General features: G+C 42.8%; 1 protein-coding gene across 3 annotated transcripts in view; it reads left to right on the forward strand.

Moving 5' to 3' along the window:
* Nucleotides 1-14,055, forward strand: part of AASS (aminoadipate-semialdehyde synthase) — a 243,251-nt gene that overhangs the window by 172,568 nt on the left and 56,628 nt on the right. For all 3 annotated transcript variants that reach the window (XM_073619794.1, XM_073619795.1, XM_073619796.1), the window contains 6 exons: nucleotides 3,224-3,372; nucleotides 3,671-3,793; nucleotides 3,872-3,983; nucleotides 10,575-10,634; nucleotides 10,714-10,781; nucleotides 13,051-13,172. In XM_073619794.1, coding sequence (XP_073475895.1) covers nucleotides 3,224-3,372; nucleotides 3,671-3,793; nucleotides 3,872-3,983; nucleotides 10,575-10,634; nucleotides 10,714-10,781; nucleotides 13,051-13,172 — 634 coding nt within the window. The remainder of the gene's footprint in view (nucleotides 1-3,223; nucleotides 3,373-3,670; nucleotides 3,794-3,871; nucleotides 3,984-10,574; nucleotides 10,635-10,713; nucleotides 10,782-13,050; nucleotides 13,173-14,055) is intronic.

Genomic DNA, 14,055 nt, shown 5'->3' on the forward strand with positions numbered 1-14,055 from the left:
CGACATCAGGGAGCTGGTGGATGTTAGAGACCTTGCACTCGTCCACCATTTGAGGATGCCCCATAGATGCTCAGTAGGGTTCAGGTCTGGAGACATGCTTGGTCAGTCCATCACCTTTACCCTTAGCTTCTTTAGCAAGGCAGTGGTTGTCTTCGAGGTGTGTTTGGGGTCGTTATCATATTGGAACACTGCCCTGCAGCCCAGTCTCCGAAGGGAAAGGATCATGCTCTGCTTCAGTAAGTCACAGTACATGTTGGCATTCATGGTTCCCTCAATGAACTGTAGCTCCCCAGTGCTGGCAGCACTCATGCAGCCCCAGACAATGACACTCCCACCACCATGCTTGACTGTAGACAAGACACACTTGTCTTTGTACTCCTCACCTGGTTGCAGCCACACATGCCTGACACCATCTGAACCAAATAAGTTTATCTTGGTCTCATCAGACCACAGGACATGGTTCCAGTAATCCATGTCTTTAGTCTGCTTGTTTTCAGCAAACTGTTTGCAGGCTTTCTGTGTGCATCATCTTTAGAAGAGGCTTCCTTCTAGGACGACAGCAATGCAGACCAATTTGATGCAGTGTGTGGCGTATGGTCTGAGTACTGACAGGCTGACCACCACCCCTTCAACCTCTGAAGCAATGCTGGCAGCACTCATACGTCTATTTCCCAAAGACAACCTCTGGATATGACGCTGAGCATGTGCACTCAACTTCTTTGGTTGACCAAGGCAAGGCCTGTTCTGAGTGGAACCTGTCCTGTTAAACTGCTGTATGGTCTTGGCCACCATGCTGCAGCTCAGTTTCAGGGTCTTGGCAATCTTCTTATAGCCTAGGCCATCTTTATGTAGAGCAGCAATTCTTTTTTTCAGATCCTCAGGGAGTTCTTTGCCATGAGAAGCGATAACACCAAATTTAACACACCTGCTCCCCATTCACACCTGAGACCTTGAAACACTAACAAGTCACATGACATGGGGGAGGGAAAATGGCTAATGTGGCCCAATTTGGACATTTTCACTTAGGGGTGTACTCATTTTTGTTGCCAGTGGTTTAGACATTAATGGCTGTGTGTTGAGTTATTTTGAGGGGACAGCAAATTTACACTGTTATACAAGCTGTACACTTACTACTTTACATTGTAGCAAAGTGTCGTCATTTCTTCAGTGTTGTCACATGAAAAGATAGAATAAAATATTTACAAAAATGTGAGGGGTGTACTCACTTTTGTGAGATACTGTGTGTGTATAATATATATACACAGTATCTAGATAGATCTATATAGAGATATATATCTATAGATATAGATATATATATCTATATCTATATCTATATCTCTATAGCTCTCTACCTCTGCATAACTCAGTCACATGAGTTATCAATAATACACAGATTGTATTATTTTCTCTGAGTTGGCCGACTTAAAGTCTTGCATTGTGAGAAGGTGCAGGCAGCAAAGCACAACGATTGTTTAACAGTGAAAAACAGCTAATGCTGCCTCCTACATTGCAGGTGCTTGAGCAGCGACGGGATATTTTTAAAACTTTGTATGCAGCCAGGGCTGCCACAGTTTTGTGCTGCTTTTTAAATTGCTAGAGCGTGTCCAGTGACAGGCAAGTTCTTTCCACATATCTGGTTCACATGCCAACCCACAGATTGCCTGTATACAGAGGGCTCTTGGGAGATTGCAGTCATGGTGGGTGCACCTACATGTGCAGGAACATAAGCACTTTTCAGTACCCTTTCACAGCTGGTACCTTGGAATGTTCAGGATCATGTGATTACATCACATGGATTATCTGAAAGTAAAACCCCTGCTTTCTTAAATATTTGCAACATTTTAAAAGCTGCATGCTCAACACATGGGGTAGTGGCTGTGCATGTAAAATTACTATTGCCTGGAGTTTACACTCATGTTCTGTACAATGTATGTTTTTGTTCGGTACCAATAACCACCCTGTCTTGGTCTCGATTCACACTGGTGCAATACTGGAACCAGCCCAATTCCTGAGCAGGTTCCCGCATCGCATCTGCAGGCAGTTCACACTGCTCTCTCTGAACTGCTGTTGGTATCAATGTAAAGTTAATGTACGGGGCTTTGTACACCTCCAGCTGACTGGACAACCTTTCTGGCCCTGACCCCACATAAACCACAATTCGCTTTATCATGTAAGTACCCAGGACTGACATCTGGTCCTCTTCGGTTGTACTTAGCCAAACATCTGACTTGGTACACTCCGTTTTTTCAGATACCCTAAAGCATCCGCCCCTGAGGAAGTGGTTTTTACACAAAACATGTCGACAATTAGGATGTAGCTATATGCCCTAATAGGATCCAATTCTGACATACCATCTTCAATTGTTATACTTTATATCCATTCTTACCATGTTTTGTGCCTCTTAGTCCACATGTGTACCTATATGATCTCACACTTGTACATCAACATTTGTCATTTTTATATTGCCATGTGTTGCCAAGCTGACGTGTGTGTGTATAGATATATAATGTGTTTATGGCATGTGTGCATGTATGTGATTACCAGTATTATACATGCAACTATTTTATTGTAATGTATTTTTATGCCAATAAATTTGTTTACATAGTACCTAACTCCAACCAGTCCCAATCTTCCCTTTCTGTATACCTGAACCAGGGATAGAGGCACATATACTATGTGCTTTATTTAGAGGCCCAAAACTCCCCATATTTGCTATTTTTTATTATAAAAGTAAGAGGGCAACGTAAACTAACACATTAATATCTGGCTGGAGGGGTGTAGTAGCAATTCTCAAGGTGCTCATCAGATAGTTTGGTTCTAATTTTGCCCTTCATGCCCTTCATCCTTGAAAATAGGTGCTCACAAATATAGGTGCTGCCAAAAACTGATGACATGAATAAAAAGTATTGTGAAGAGTGGGATATTTTTCTTTGGGAAGAAAAACGTCCAATAAAGAGACACTATCAAATTTTTCTTCAGCTGCATGTGTTCGTAATTCTAAACACATCTGTACAAAAAAATGAAAAACAAAACAACATTTTTAAGTTAGTTTACTATTTTGTGTTTGGCCGCATTCATAGGCATTTTGGGCCACAGGTTGGACACCCCTGTATTATGTATTCCCTTCTTGGAGACCTATAACCCCTTAATCTTTTCTTAATTTGTTACTGCTCTTGCAGGTTAAACAGATTTCTAATTTTTTTTTTTTTCTTTTCCTAAAAAGATTGCTCCGTATACTACATGCTTAATTAATGGCATTTACTGGGATCCACATACCCCACGTTTACTAAACAGGCAAGATGCTCAGAGGTTGCTTGCTCCTGTCAAGTCTTCTTCAGCTGCCACAGAGGGTTGTCCAGAACTACCGCACAAGTAGGCATTCCTGCTATAATGTACTTTTGATCTGCGTGGAGAATAATATAATTGATTTAAAATTTCATGCAGTCTTATCCAGCAGTGTTTCACCTGGTCAGATGCAGACACTTTTTTATTTGAATAGATGGGAAGGTTTGTTCCAATGTGGTCCATGAGAACAGTACTGCTTCTATCATTTGTTTAAAATATTTAAAAAAAAAACTTGTGTTTTTTTTTTTTTTTTTTTATTTTCCTGTATTGCCTAACAAAACCGATATACAGTAGTGGTACTTTTTTCTTAATTGTTTTTGTCTAGACTTCTAGCCATTGGTGACATCTCTGCCGACACCGGCGGATCTATAGAGTTTATGACTGAGTGTACCACTATCGATGTACCATTTTGTATGTATGATGCTTATCAGCATATCACCCATGACAGGTAAGTCTTGTGCAGCATAGAGCATTGATCGTTACCTTGATAATTTCCGTAAAACATCCTACATGTTTTCTCTTCTAGTGTTGAAGGTAATGGTATACTGATGTGCTCAATTGACAATTTACCAGCTCAACTTCCAATTGAAGCAACTGAATATTTTGGAGATATGCTATTTCCTTACATAGAAGAAATGGTAAGGGCTGTATAGGGGTTTCTTTTTGACACCCATACCAAGTCAGTTATTTTTTATTGATGTACATTCAGAGTAAAAATCCGTTTTACTAAGACACTTTAAAAGATCCTATTAGACTACTGTAATAAATATACGGGTTTGTTACATAGTTACAAAAAAAGGACACACAAGTCCATCAAGTCCAACCTATGTGTGTGATTTTACGTCAGTATTAAATTGTATATCCCTGTATGTTGAGGTCATTCAGGTGCTTATCTAATAGTTTTTTGAAACGATTGATGCTCCCTGCTGAAACCAGTGCCTGTTGAAGGGAATTACACATCCTTACCGCTCTTACAGTAAAGAACCCTCTACGCAGTTTAAGGTTAAACTGCTTTCTTCTAATTTTAGTGAATGGCCGCATGTCTTATTAAATTTCATTACGTGGAAAAGTTTTATCCCTATTGTGGGGTCACCAGTACGGTATTTGTACATTGAAATCATATCCCCTCTCAATTGTCTCTTCTTCAGAGAAAACAAGTTCAGTGCTCGTAACCTTTCTTCATAACTAAGATCCTCCAGTCCCTTTATTAGTTTTGTTTCTTTTCTCTGGACTTTCTCCAGTTCCAGCACATCCTTCCTGAGAACTGGTGCCCAGAACTGGACAGCATACTCCAGGTGTGGCCGGACCAGAGTTATTATCGTTTTATCTCTGAAGTTGATCCCCTTTTTAATGCATTCCAATATTCTGTTTGCTTTATCAGCAGCAGCTTGGCATTGCATGCCATTGCTGGGCCTATCATCTACTAGGACCCCCAGACCTTTTTCCATCCTAGATTCCCCCAGAGATTCTCCCCCAGAGGTTCTCCCCCAGTGAGTGGATTGCATTCATATTTTTACCACCCAAATGCATTATTTTACATTTTTCCACATTAAACCTCATTTGCCATGCAGTTGCCCACCCCATTAATTTGTTCAGATCTACTTGCAAGGTTTCCACATCCTGTAGAGAAGTTATTGCCCTGTTTAGCTTAGTATCATCTGCAAATACAGAGATTGAACTGTTTATCCCTTCTTCCAGGTCATTTATGTATAAATTAAATAGGATTGGTCCCAGTACAGAACCCTGGGGGACCCCACTACCCACACCTGACTTTTCCAAGTACTCCCCATTTGGCCACTCATTATTCAGTCAAATCTGCACAAGGCAGACATCTGCTACTAGAGCCAAATTGTAGGATCATACAGAAGGTACTGGACATGCACATAGATATTGAGTCATAAAACTAAGTTTTTCCAACTTCCCAATCCGTTTGATGTTCATTATTGACTAACCACATATTAATTTGATGTATAGGAAGATCACTGATCCATTCATTCTAAAACGGCCTGATCTGCTCTAACAAAAAGCATATTAGTACCTTTTTGAGACTGAACTGCAACCTTCAACATTTGAAAGTAAAAAAAAAACAAAAAAAACGCACATATCAAGCCCCACCAACGATCACCCCAAACCTTGCCCTTCATTTTATTAAAGTTAGGCAAACAGCACCTATATTTGTCAATGTAAGACTTCTGAAAGATATCAACATTTTCCAATTGTTCATTGCACAAAAACTTGATGACTTCTGCCTATTGCCTGACAACATTTGGAGGATGGGGGTAAAAAGAGGTTAGTGATGGAGGTACACAAGGGCCATATGGCACAGGTAGAGTGCAGACAAAGTCTATAGTGGGAGTGGGTGCATTGCCAGAGCTACATAAGACTAATTTTGGAATTTCTGATGATATAGTCATGACACCTCGTTGGACTGTATGTTGCAGGACCTGGACAGGAATAATAATGTCTTTTCCAAAACATCTTTCAGGACAGCACCCGGAGAGATCATGGCTCCTCCTCCCACAGGAAACACCTCATCAATTAAGTCTTTAATTGGAGTCTTCCACGTTGCCTCCTCAGTTTTTTGTGTTTCCTCCAGCTGGATTAACACCTCTGGTGGGAGCCATGATCTCTCAGGTTTTTCCCTGGGAGACACAGGTTCTCACCTGTTAGGTCTTTTTTGGCTAGGAGAGTGAGCCTCCCACTTGCCTCCCAGATGGACGGTCCCGTGGGCTCCCTCTCCCTCTTCCGTGCTCGGGGAGAGCCTGTACGTCTGGGGGTGCTGCTTCCAATTTTTGGCCAGACAGGCGGTCGTCCTCCGTTTCCTGCTGGCTGCATTGGAGGAACGAACTTTGGCGGCCGCCATGTTTCTGGTGGCAGAGGAGCGCCTCAGCCACGTCCTGTAATGGGAGGAGGCAGCACTTCCGGGTCGGCGCGCGCGTCATTTCCGAACGCAAAGCGCAGAGGGAGAGGGCAGGGTCACCTGGTGCCTTATTTCCGGTTCCAGGTCAGGGCAGCGGCGTTTTCGAATCTGGAACCGTTCGTTTCACCACGCGCCCGCAGACAGCTATGGATAGCGATGCAGTGGATAAGGGGGTAAGCCAAGGCGCCAGCAAGGCTAAGGTAAGGGACTGTGTCCTCTATTACCCTGGGCCGTTTTCTCCTGTGGGGGGGGGTTACTCACCCTTTCCCCCACCCCCCCACCCCCATCCTTGGGAATGTATGTTGCAGTGGTTAGGTTTAGTATATCTGCCCTGCAACAGGGGATTAGGTGGTGGTGCTGGTGGTGGCTTGCTGGGCACATGGAAGTGAGATGTTACCTTCCTTAGTGCACCTGGGTGTCTTATTTGTGCTGTATTGCAGCCTTTTAAGCGTGGTTCCATGTCTCTTTTTGTTTGTCCAGACCAAAGGTTCTGCCCAACCAGTCAAGAAAAGGTGCCCTGTCTTCAAAGAGAAATTAAGCGATGTTTGGACCAAAACGCTTTGTGCAGAGTGCATTACAAATTTGGTAAGAGAGGAGACTCCATCTGTTTGTGGCGATTTGGTTACAACAATAAAGGATGAGCTCCGGGCCACCTTTCAAGCTTTTAGGTCAAACCTAATAGAGGAACCAGGTCCCTCTAGGGATTCTTCGGTTCCGCCGCCATCTTCAGAACCACAGGGCGGCTCTCAAATAATTTTGGGGGGTCCGATATCCCAGGATACTTCCCAAGGGTCCGTTTCCCTCGCTCCAGATGATACACATTCTGAGGAGGAGGAAAATGAATCAGATGCTGCTTCTAAATACAAAATGTTGCTAGAAGAGGTGGGAAGACTCCTGAAAGTAATCCATGCAACTTCGGGGATAGAAGAGGAAAAGAAGAAACTCTCCCTGCATGTATGCTGGTTTAGGAGATTCAAAAGGCCATTCTTTTCCAGTCCATTCGGTTATCACTGATATGATTAAAAAAGAGTGGCTGGAACCTGAGAAAAAGCCTTATTTTTCCCGGGCTCACAAGAAAAGATTTCCATTTGAGGAAAATCCGGATTCTATATGGAACAAGGGAGCCCATGGATAAAAGGATGGACCTGCTTCTTAAAAGAACCTGGCAATCAGTGATGAACAATCTGAAACCGGCAATGGCAACAACCTGTGTTGCAAGGAACTTAGATCACTGGGTTAACCAGTTGAAGGCCCATGTCACAGCAGATTCCTCAAAACAGGAGATTCTAGACTCCTTTTCAACCCTGTCTGCAGCAATATCATATATTGCGGATGCGTATGTGGAATCTATCCGCATGTCAGCGAGGTCAGCAGCTTTAACTAATTCTGCCAGAAGGGCCTTATGGCTGAAGACGTGGCCAGGGGATGCTGCATCTAAAAATAGACTGTGTGGTATTCCTTTTGCAGGTGATCTGCTATTCGGTTCGGAGCTAGAGTCCATTCTTGACCGTACGGCAGATAAGAAAAAGTCGTTTCCGGTTAAGAAAAAACAGGTGCAAACAGTAAGCGTTTTTTTCGGCCCCAAAAAGGTCAGCAGGAAGGAAAAACGCAGGGCAAGAAGAAATCATGGTCATCTCAGAAGCCCAAAGGTAGGGGTGGAGTGCTCTTCAATCCTCCTGCGACCTCCAGAAAACCACAATGACTCCCTCAAGGTCGGGGGAAGACTCCAGGAGTTTCTTCCTCAGTGGAGATCCATTTCTTCAAATCAGTTCATTGTAAATATGCTCTCCCAGGGGTATGTGATAGAATTCATGGAAGAACCTCCGAAAAGATTCTTGGTGACAAACGTCCCAAGGGATGCAGTCAAGGCTTTCGCCATGAAGTCCCTAATTCAGGAACTGAAAACTCAGAAAGTCATTGTTCCGGTCCCTGCAGGGGAGTTCTTCCAGGGGTTCTACTCGCATGTCCTCGTTCAGAAACCTTCAGGAAAGTTCCGTCTTATCCTGAATCTCAAAATGCTGAACAAATCAGTAGAGTACAGAAGGTTTCGGATGGATTCCATATTTTCAGTAAGAAACCTCCTGTATCAAGGGTGCTACATGGCATCAATAGATTTACAAGATGCCTACCTCCACATTCCTATTGCCGCCAGGTTGCAGAAATATCTGAGGTTAGCACTGAAAGAAGGGAAGAAGGTGGTACATCTGCAATTCAGAACACTCCCGTTTGGTCTGTCATCATCCCCAAGGGTGTTCACGAAAATAATGGCCGAAGCACTGGCGCCTCTGCGTCTAGAAAGGATCTCAGTTATTCCTTATCTGGACGACCTGCTGTTTTTTGCTCAGACCAGAGAAGGTCTTCAAGAAAACTTGCTCAGAGCCCGTGTTCACCTAGAATCCATAGGGTGGATTTTAAACCTTCAAAAATCAAATCTGATTCCCTCACAGGAAGTGTTATTCCTGGGTTTCTGTATCAACTCTTTGGAACAAAAAATCTTTCTTCCAGAGGAAAAACAGGAAGAATTGGTACAAGTGGTGTCACTGCTACAGTCCAATCAATTTCTGTCCATCAGGAAGGTCATGTCAGCATTGGGAACCCTGACCTCTTCCATACCGGCCGTCCAGTGGGCAAAGCTCCATTTCAGACCTCTGCAAAGTTTCCTGTTAAAAACCTGGAATCACCAGCAGGATTCACTAGATTCACTAGTGAAGATCCCTACTTCAGTGAAAAGGAGTCTTTGGTGGAAGAACCAGACAAGATATTCAGAGGGTCTGTTATGGTCCTTCCCAACCCAGGTGAGGTTGACAACCGATGCCAGTTCCTGGGGTTGGGGGGCTCATATGAACGGTCGGTGGGCCCAGGGCTCGTGGGCCACAAAAGATGCACTGAGGTCCTCCAATTGGAGGGAACTAAAAGCTATAGAGATAGCCTTACTGACCTTTGCGAAAGAAGTCCAGGGACAGCATACTCAGATCCTGTCAGACAACGCCACGGTGGTGGCCTACATAAACAGACAGGGGGGAACCAGAAGCAAAGTTCTGCAAATCCTAGCAAAAGGCATTCTAAGTTGGGCAGAGCTCCATACTCTATCCTTATCCGCGGTCCATTTAAAAGGGACCCTAAACAGAGTAGCGGACTTCCTAAGCAGGAACCAGGTATTAGAAGCGGAGTGGCAATTGAATCCAGAAGTCTTCCATTTGATAGTGCAGAAATGGGGGTGCCCAAGAGTGGATCTCTTTGCGACCCAAGAAAACTCGCAAGTGTCTAGTTTCTTCTCCCTGAACAGGAACGAGGCATCACTGGGAGTGAATGCTCTGGCGCACAATTTGAAATTTCACCTCTGTTACGCATTCCCCCGTATCAGCTTATCCCTCGGGTCATAGCAAAAATCAGGAAGGAGGAGACAACCGTGATCCTCGTCACTCCCTTCTGGCCCAAAAGGCCTTGGTTTTCATCCCTTCTTCAGATGCAACTAAAACCGTTCTGGCACCTTCCGTTAAGGAAAGACCTTCTGTTACAAGGTCCTCTGCTTCACCAGGAAGTAGCAAAACTAAAACTCACAGCCTGGCTACTGAGGAACAGCTCTTGAAGAGAAAAGGTTTCTCGGATAGATTGGTGGCTACCCTCCTATCCAGTAGAAAGAAGGTTACAAGAGCAATATATTCCAAAATTTGGAAAGTCTTCAACTCCTGGTGCACAGCATCTGACAGATCACCAAAGCAAACTTCTTCTGTTCTCGAGTTCCTGCAAGAAGGAGCCTAGCAGTCAGCACCCTCAAGGTTCAAGAGCTTCGGCGGTGAGTTGGGCGGAAAAAGCTGGTGCCACCCCCGAACAAATCTGTAAGGCAGCTACTTGGACAAGTCTGACAACCTTTGCCCGTCATTATAGGTTAGACCTCATGACGGCTGGGGACCAGGCTTTTGGAAGAAAAGTCTTACAGGCTGTTGTCCCACCCTAAATGGAGTAAGTCTCGATTATCCTCTCGGGTGCTGTCCTGAAAGACGTTTTGGAAAATTGCAAGTTAGACTCACCGGTAACTTGTTTTCCAATAGGCTTTCAGGACAGCAGTAACCCGCCCTTTTTTTATGCTGATGCTGTAATACTATGATATAACTGTCACTTATGTGTTGCAGCTGGGGCTGGAGTTCTCTACAAACTGACAAGGCAATGTGGAGGACTCCAATTAAAGACTTAATTGATGAGGTGTTTCCTGTGGGAGGAGGAGCCATGATCTCTCCGGGTGCTGTCCTGAAAGCCTATTGGAAAACAAGTTACCGGTAAGTCTAACTTGCAATTTTTTTCCATATAGATAATGTCTGATTCTACAAAACCACTTGACGAACAGAATTTTTCTCCTGTTGTAAAAGATGTAAGTATTCTGATCTAGACACCCCCCCCCCAGTTTAGAGTGCATAGATTTATGTTAAACGTGTTTGTTATTATTCCAGGCAGTGATTGCATCCAATTCCTCATTGACACCAAAGTACAAATATATACAGAAGCTTAGAGAGAGCAGGTATAGTATTTTATTTACATTTTAAATCTTTTTTTTTTTTTAATATAATGCATGTGTACACGTGATAAGGGTACTATCATATTATCACTGTTAATTTGTTAGAACCCTTGTTACAATGCACAACAATTAAGCTTTTCTCTCGTTTTTTTTTTCCCAGTGCAGGTCTGTTAGTGAAAGCAAGGCAAATTCCCTATGTGACACCCTGCAAATGGTTTGCAAAACGCAGTGTGATTTGCAAAATCGGAGCAGATTCTGGTGCGGACAAAAAGGGTCCTGCACCAGTTTGGTGCGAATGCGGTGCAAATTGAGCCATTCAAATTCATGGCTGAAATTGCACCCCAGAGACACCGCATTTAATTCGCACAGCAATGTGATGCAGTTCCTGTGTGAATTACATGTGGTGTCTTGCACCGCAGCAGTGTGAACCCAGGGTAAAAGCCCCAAATGCTTACTTACAAAAAATTCACTATTACTGTTTTTAAATAATTTTGTCTAATACACAAGATTTTATCAATTTTAACATCTGCTTAATGTTTTTAGTTTACATACTCTTTCGTTTAGTTTCTATGGTTACCTAGTTCAAATAGTAAAGACATATTCTATATAGTATTTTTTTTTTATAGTGCCTCCTAATAACATTAAACTTGAACAGTTGTTAGTTTGTGTGGTGTTACATAGATAAGTGACATTGATAATAAGGATTTGATAAATGCAAAATGTCAGAGACACTGCTGTTAATAAGATGTATATGGGATTGTATTGAAGCTATCAGATCAATAGAGATATAAAGAAATGATCTTGATCGTTGTATTAAAAAAAATAAATAAAAATACACGGTGGCTGAACATAAACATATGTGCACTAAAAAGATAGGGACATCAGTCAGCGCTTTTTGTTGGCCTTGCCACTTTCACTATTGATTTCTGTCCTTGCAATATAAGCCTCTACCCATGCTTGCTCTAATACATTTCTCAAACTGGCATAACTGTTGTCTTTGTTAATATCGACATATAAATATTTGTGCTTAAATATGATATAACCATATGAAAATATTATACTACATCTGTTGTGTCCTAATCTACTGTATTTTTCACTTCATAAGATGCACCTAACCATGAGACGCACCTAGGTTTTAGAAGAGGAAAACGAGAAAAAAAATATTCTGAACCAAATGGTGTACTAAAATATTTACCTGTGCCAATGAAATGCAGCCTGACCTGTGCCTGGCGAGGATGTCCATCACATCCACCTGTCACTCAGAAGAGTGGCCACCGCCGTGTACTCCATTCGGCCGCTCTGACTGCTCTGTCTTCTGTCTGTGGCTGAGTGACAGGCTCGGCCAGGAGATCGCCCAGCGCTCGTGGGAGATGGTCTGCCCGGTATTGTGACATGGGGGGAAAAATAGTGAAAAATACGATATCTAGTTTTAGAGCGAATTCACACTAGAACAGACAGCTGCCTAAATGCTAGGGGATTGCGGTAGGGGGCAGTGTGGTGTGCAATTCAACGCATCACACAGCTCCCCTTTTTTTTTTTTTCTTTTTTTCTTCCACAAACTTTTTTGAAGTCACTGTATGGTAGTACGCTGCGCTGCTATACAGGTCCATGTGATTCTTTACAGCTCGCTGCGATAGAATGCAGCATTTCTGTATTTTATCGCTCCACACTGCAGCACAGCTTCAGGCTATGATGCAGTGTGAATGGAACACACACAATTGTGTTCTGTGTGTCGTTGCGGTGACAGGCATTTAATAGTGCAGTAAAATGCCGGCAACACTGGACCATGTGTAAATTCAGCTTAAAGCCGCATACACACGGGCAGACTTTTCAACTGGACTAGTTCGCCGGACTTTTGACGGACTTCCTAACGAACGGACTTGCCTACACACGATCACACCAAAGTCCGACGGATTCATACGTGATGACATACACCAGACTAAAATAAGGAAGTTGATAGCAAGTAGCCAATAGCTGCCCTAGTGTCGGTTTTTGTCCGTCGGACTAGCATACAGATGAGCGGATTTCTGGGTCCGGCGGAGTTACGACGTAAAGATTTGAAGCATGTTCCAAATTTAAAGTCCGTCAGATTTTCGACTGGAAAAGTCCGCTGAAGGTCCAATGAAGCCCACACATGATCGGATTGTCCGTCGGACCAGTCCGGTCAAAAAGTCTGACCGTGTGGCTGCATAAGTGTTATAGTATCCTTTTTTTTTTCCTCTCTTTGTATATGAAAGAATTAAAATGTAACAAAGTTCTGTCTCAACCACAGAGAATATGCTCAACTAATGACAATGGGAGCCAAGAAAAGGATACTGGTGCTCGGATCTGGTTATGTTTCTGGACCTGTTATAAGCTATCTTACAAGAGATCCTAATGTTGAGATAACTGCAGGTGATTATATGTGATCCTTCTGGCAGTTAATTTAAAATGTTTGTATCTCTTCCTCTGAAGAAATTCTGTGTTTTGCCAGAACCATGAAAATAAGTTTTATTGATGGCCATCAACGCTAGGAGTTAACACTTACAATACTCCATGCTTTCCCTATACGCCACAGCAGCACCCTAAAGTTCCATTGTGAGGGTTTTTTGAATTAAAAAGTTGAAACTTGCCAAGGGCTATGCATGTACCCTCCACCCCTCCATGTAACAGTACTTGGACTATATGCAGAATAATCTCTGTGCTGTGGAGGATTAAAACAATCCAAAAACTACTACTATCTATATAAACAGTAATCAAAGTGTAAGTAGATGCTCACTGCAATATGGCCCTGTGATTTATGCTCGATTATAGGCTTTCACCCATAGTAACCAAAAAGTCCATAAATAAAGACTACCAAAATTGTGCAAAATAAGTGTTGAAATCTTCTTCCGTTGAGATAATTATCAATCACACACCACCTCGTGTGCACTGGTGAACCCTCTCCCTTAGTAGGTATACACTCACCAAATCGCAATGTCTCCCACTCTTCTGTTTGGCATAAAACACTTATGTGAATATTAAGCCGTTCAGGTATAAAATGTCCCCAGGATTAAAAAATGGCCATTATGTGAAAAAAAAAGCAAAGATCTCCTCCAATGGTACAGTAAACGAAACAATTTTGACCGGTAGAAAGCCACTCACATGTTAAAAACAATCAAATTGCATGTTAATCGAAGGTGACATCAGGCACTGGGGTAGATTTACCAAAACTGGAGCACTCAGAATCTGATGCAGCTGTGCATGGTAGCCAATCAGCTTCTAACTGCAGCTTGTTCAGTTAAGCTTTGGCAATAAA

The sequence above is a fragment of the Aquarana catesbeiana genome, linkage group LG03 (assembly GCF_042186555.1).
Source record: "Aquarana catesbeiana isolate 2022-GZ linkage group LG03, ASM4218655v1, whole genome shotgun sequence".
NCBI lineage: Eukaryota > Metazoa > Chordata > Amphibia > Anura > Ranidae > Aquarana > Aquarana catesbeiana.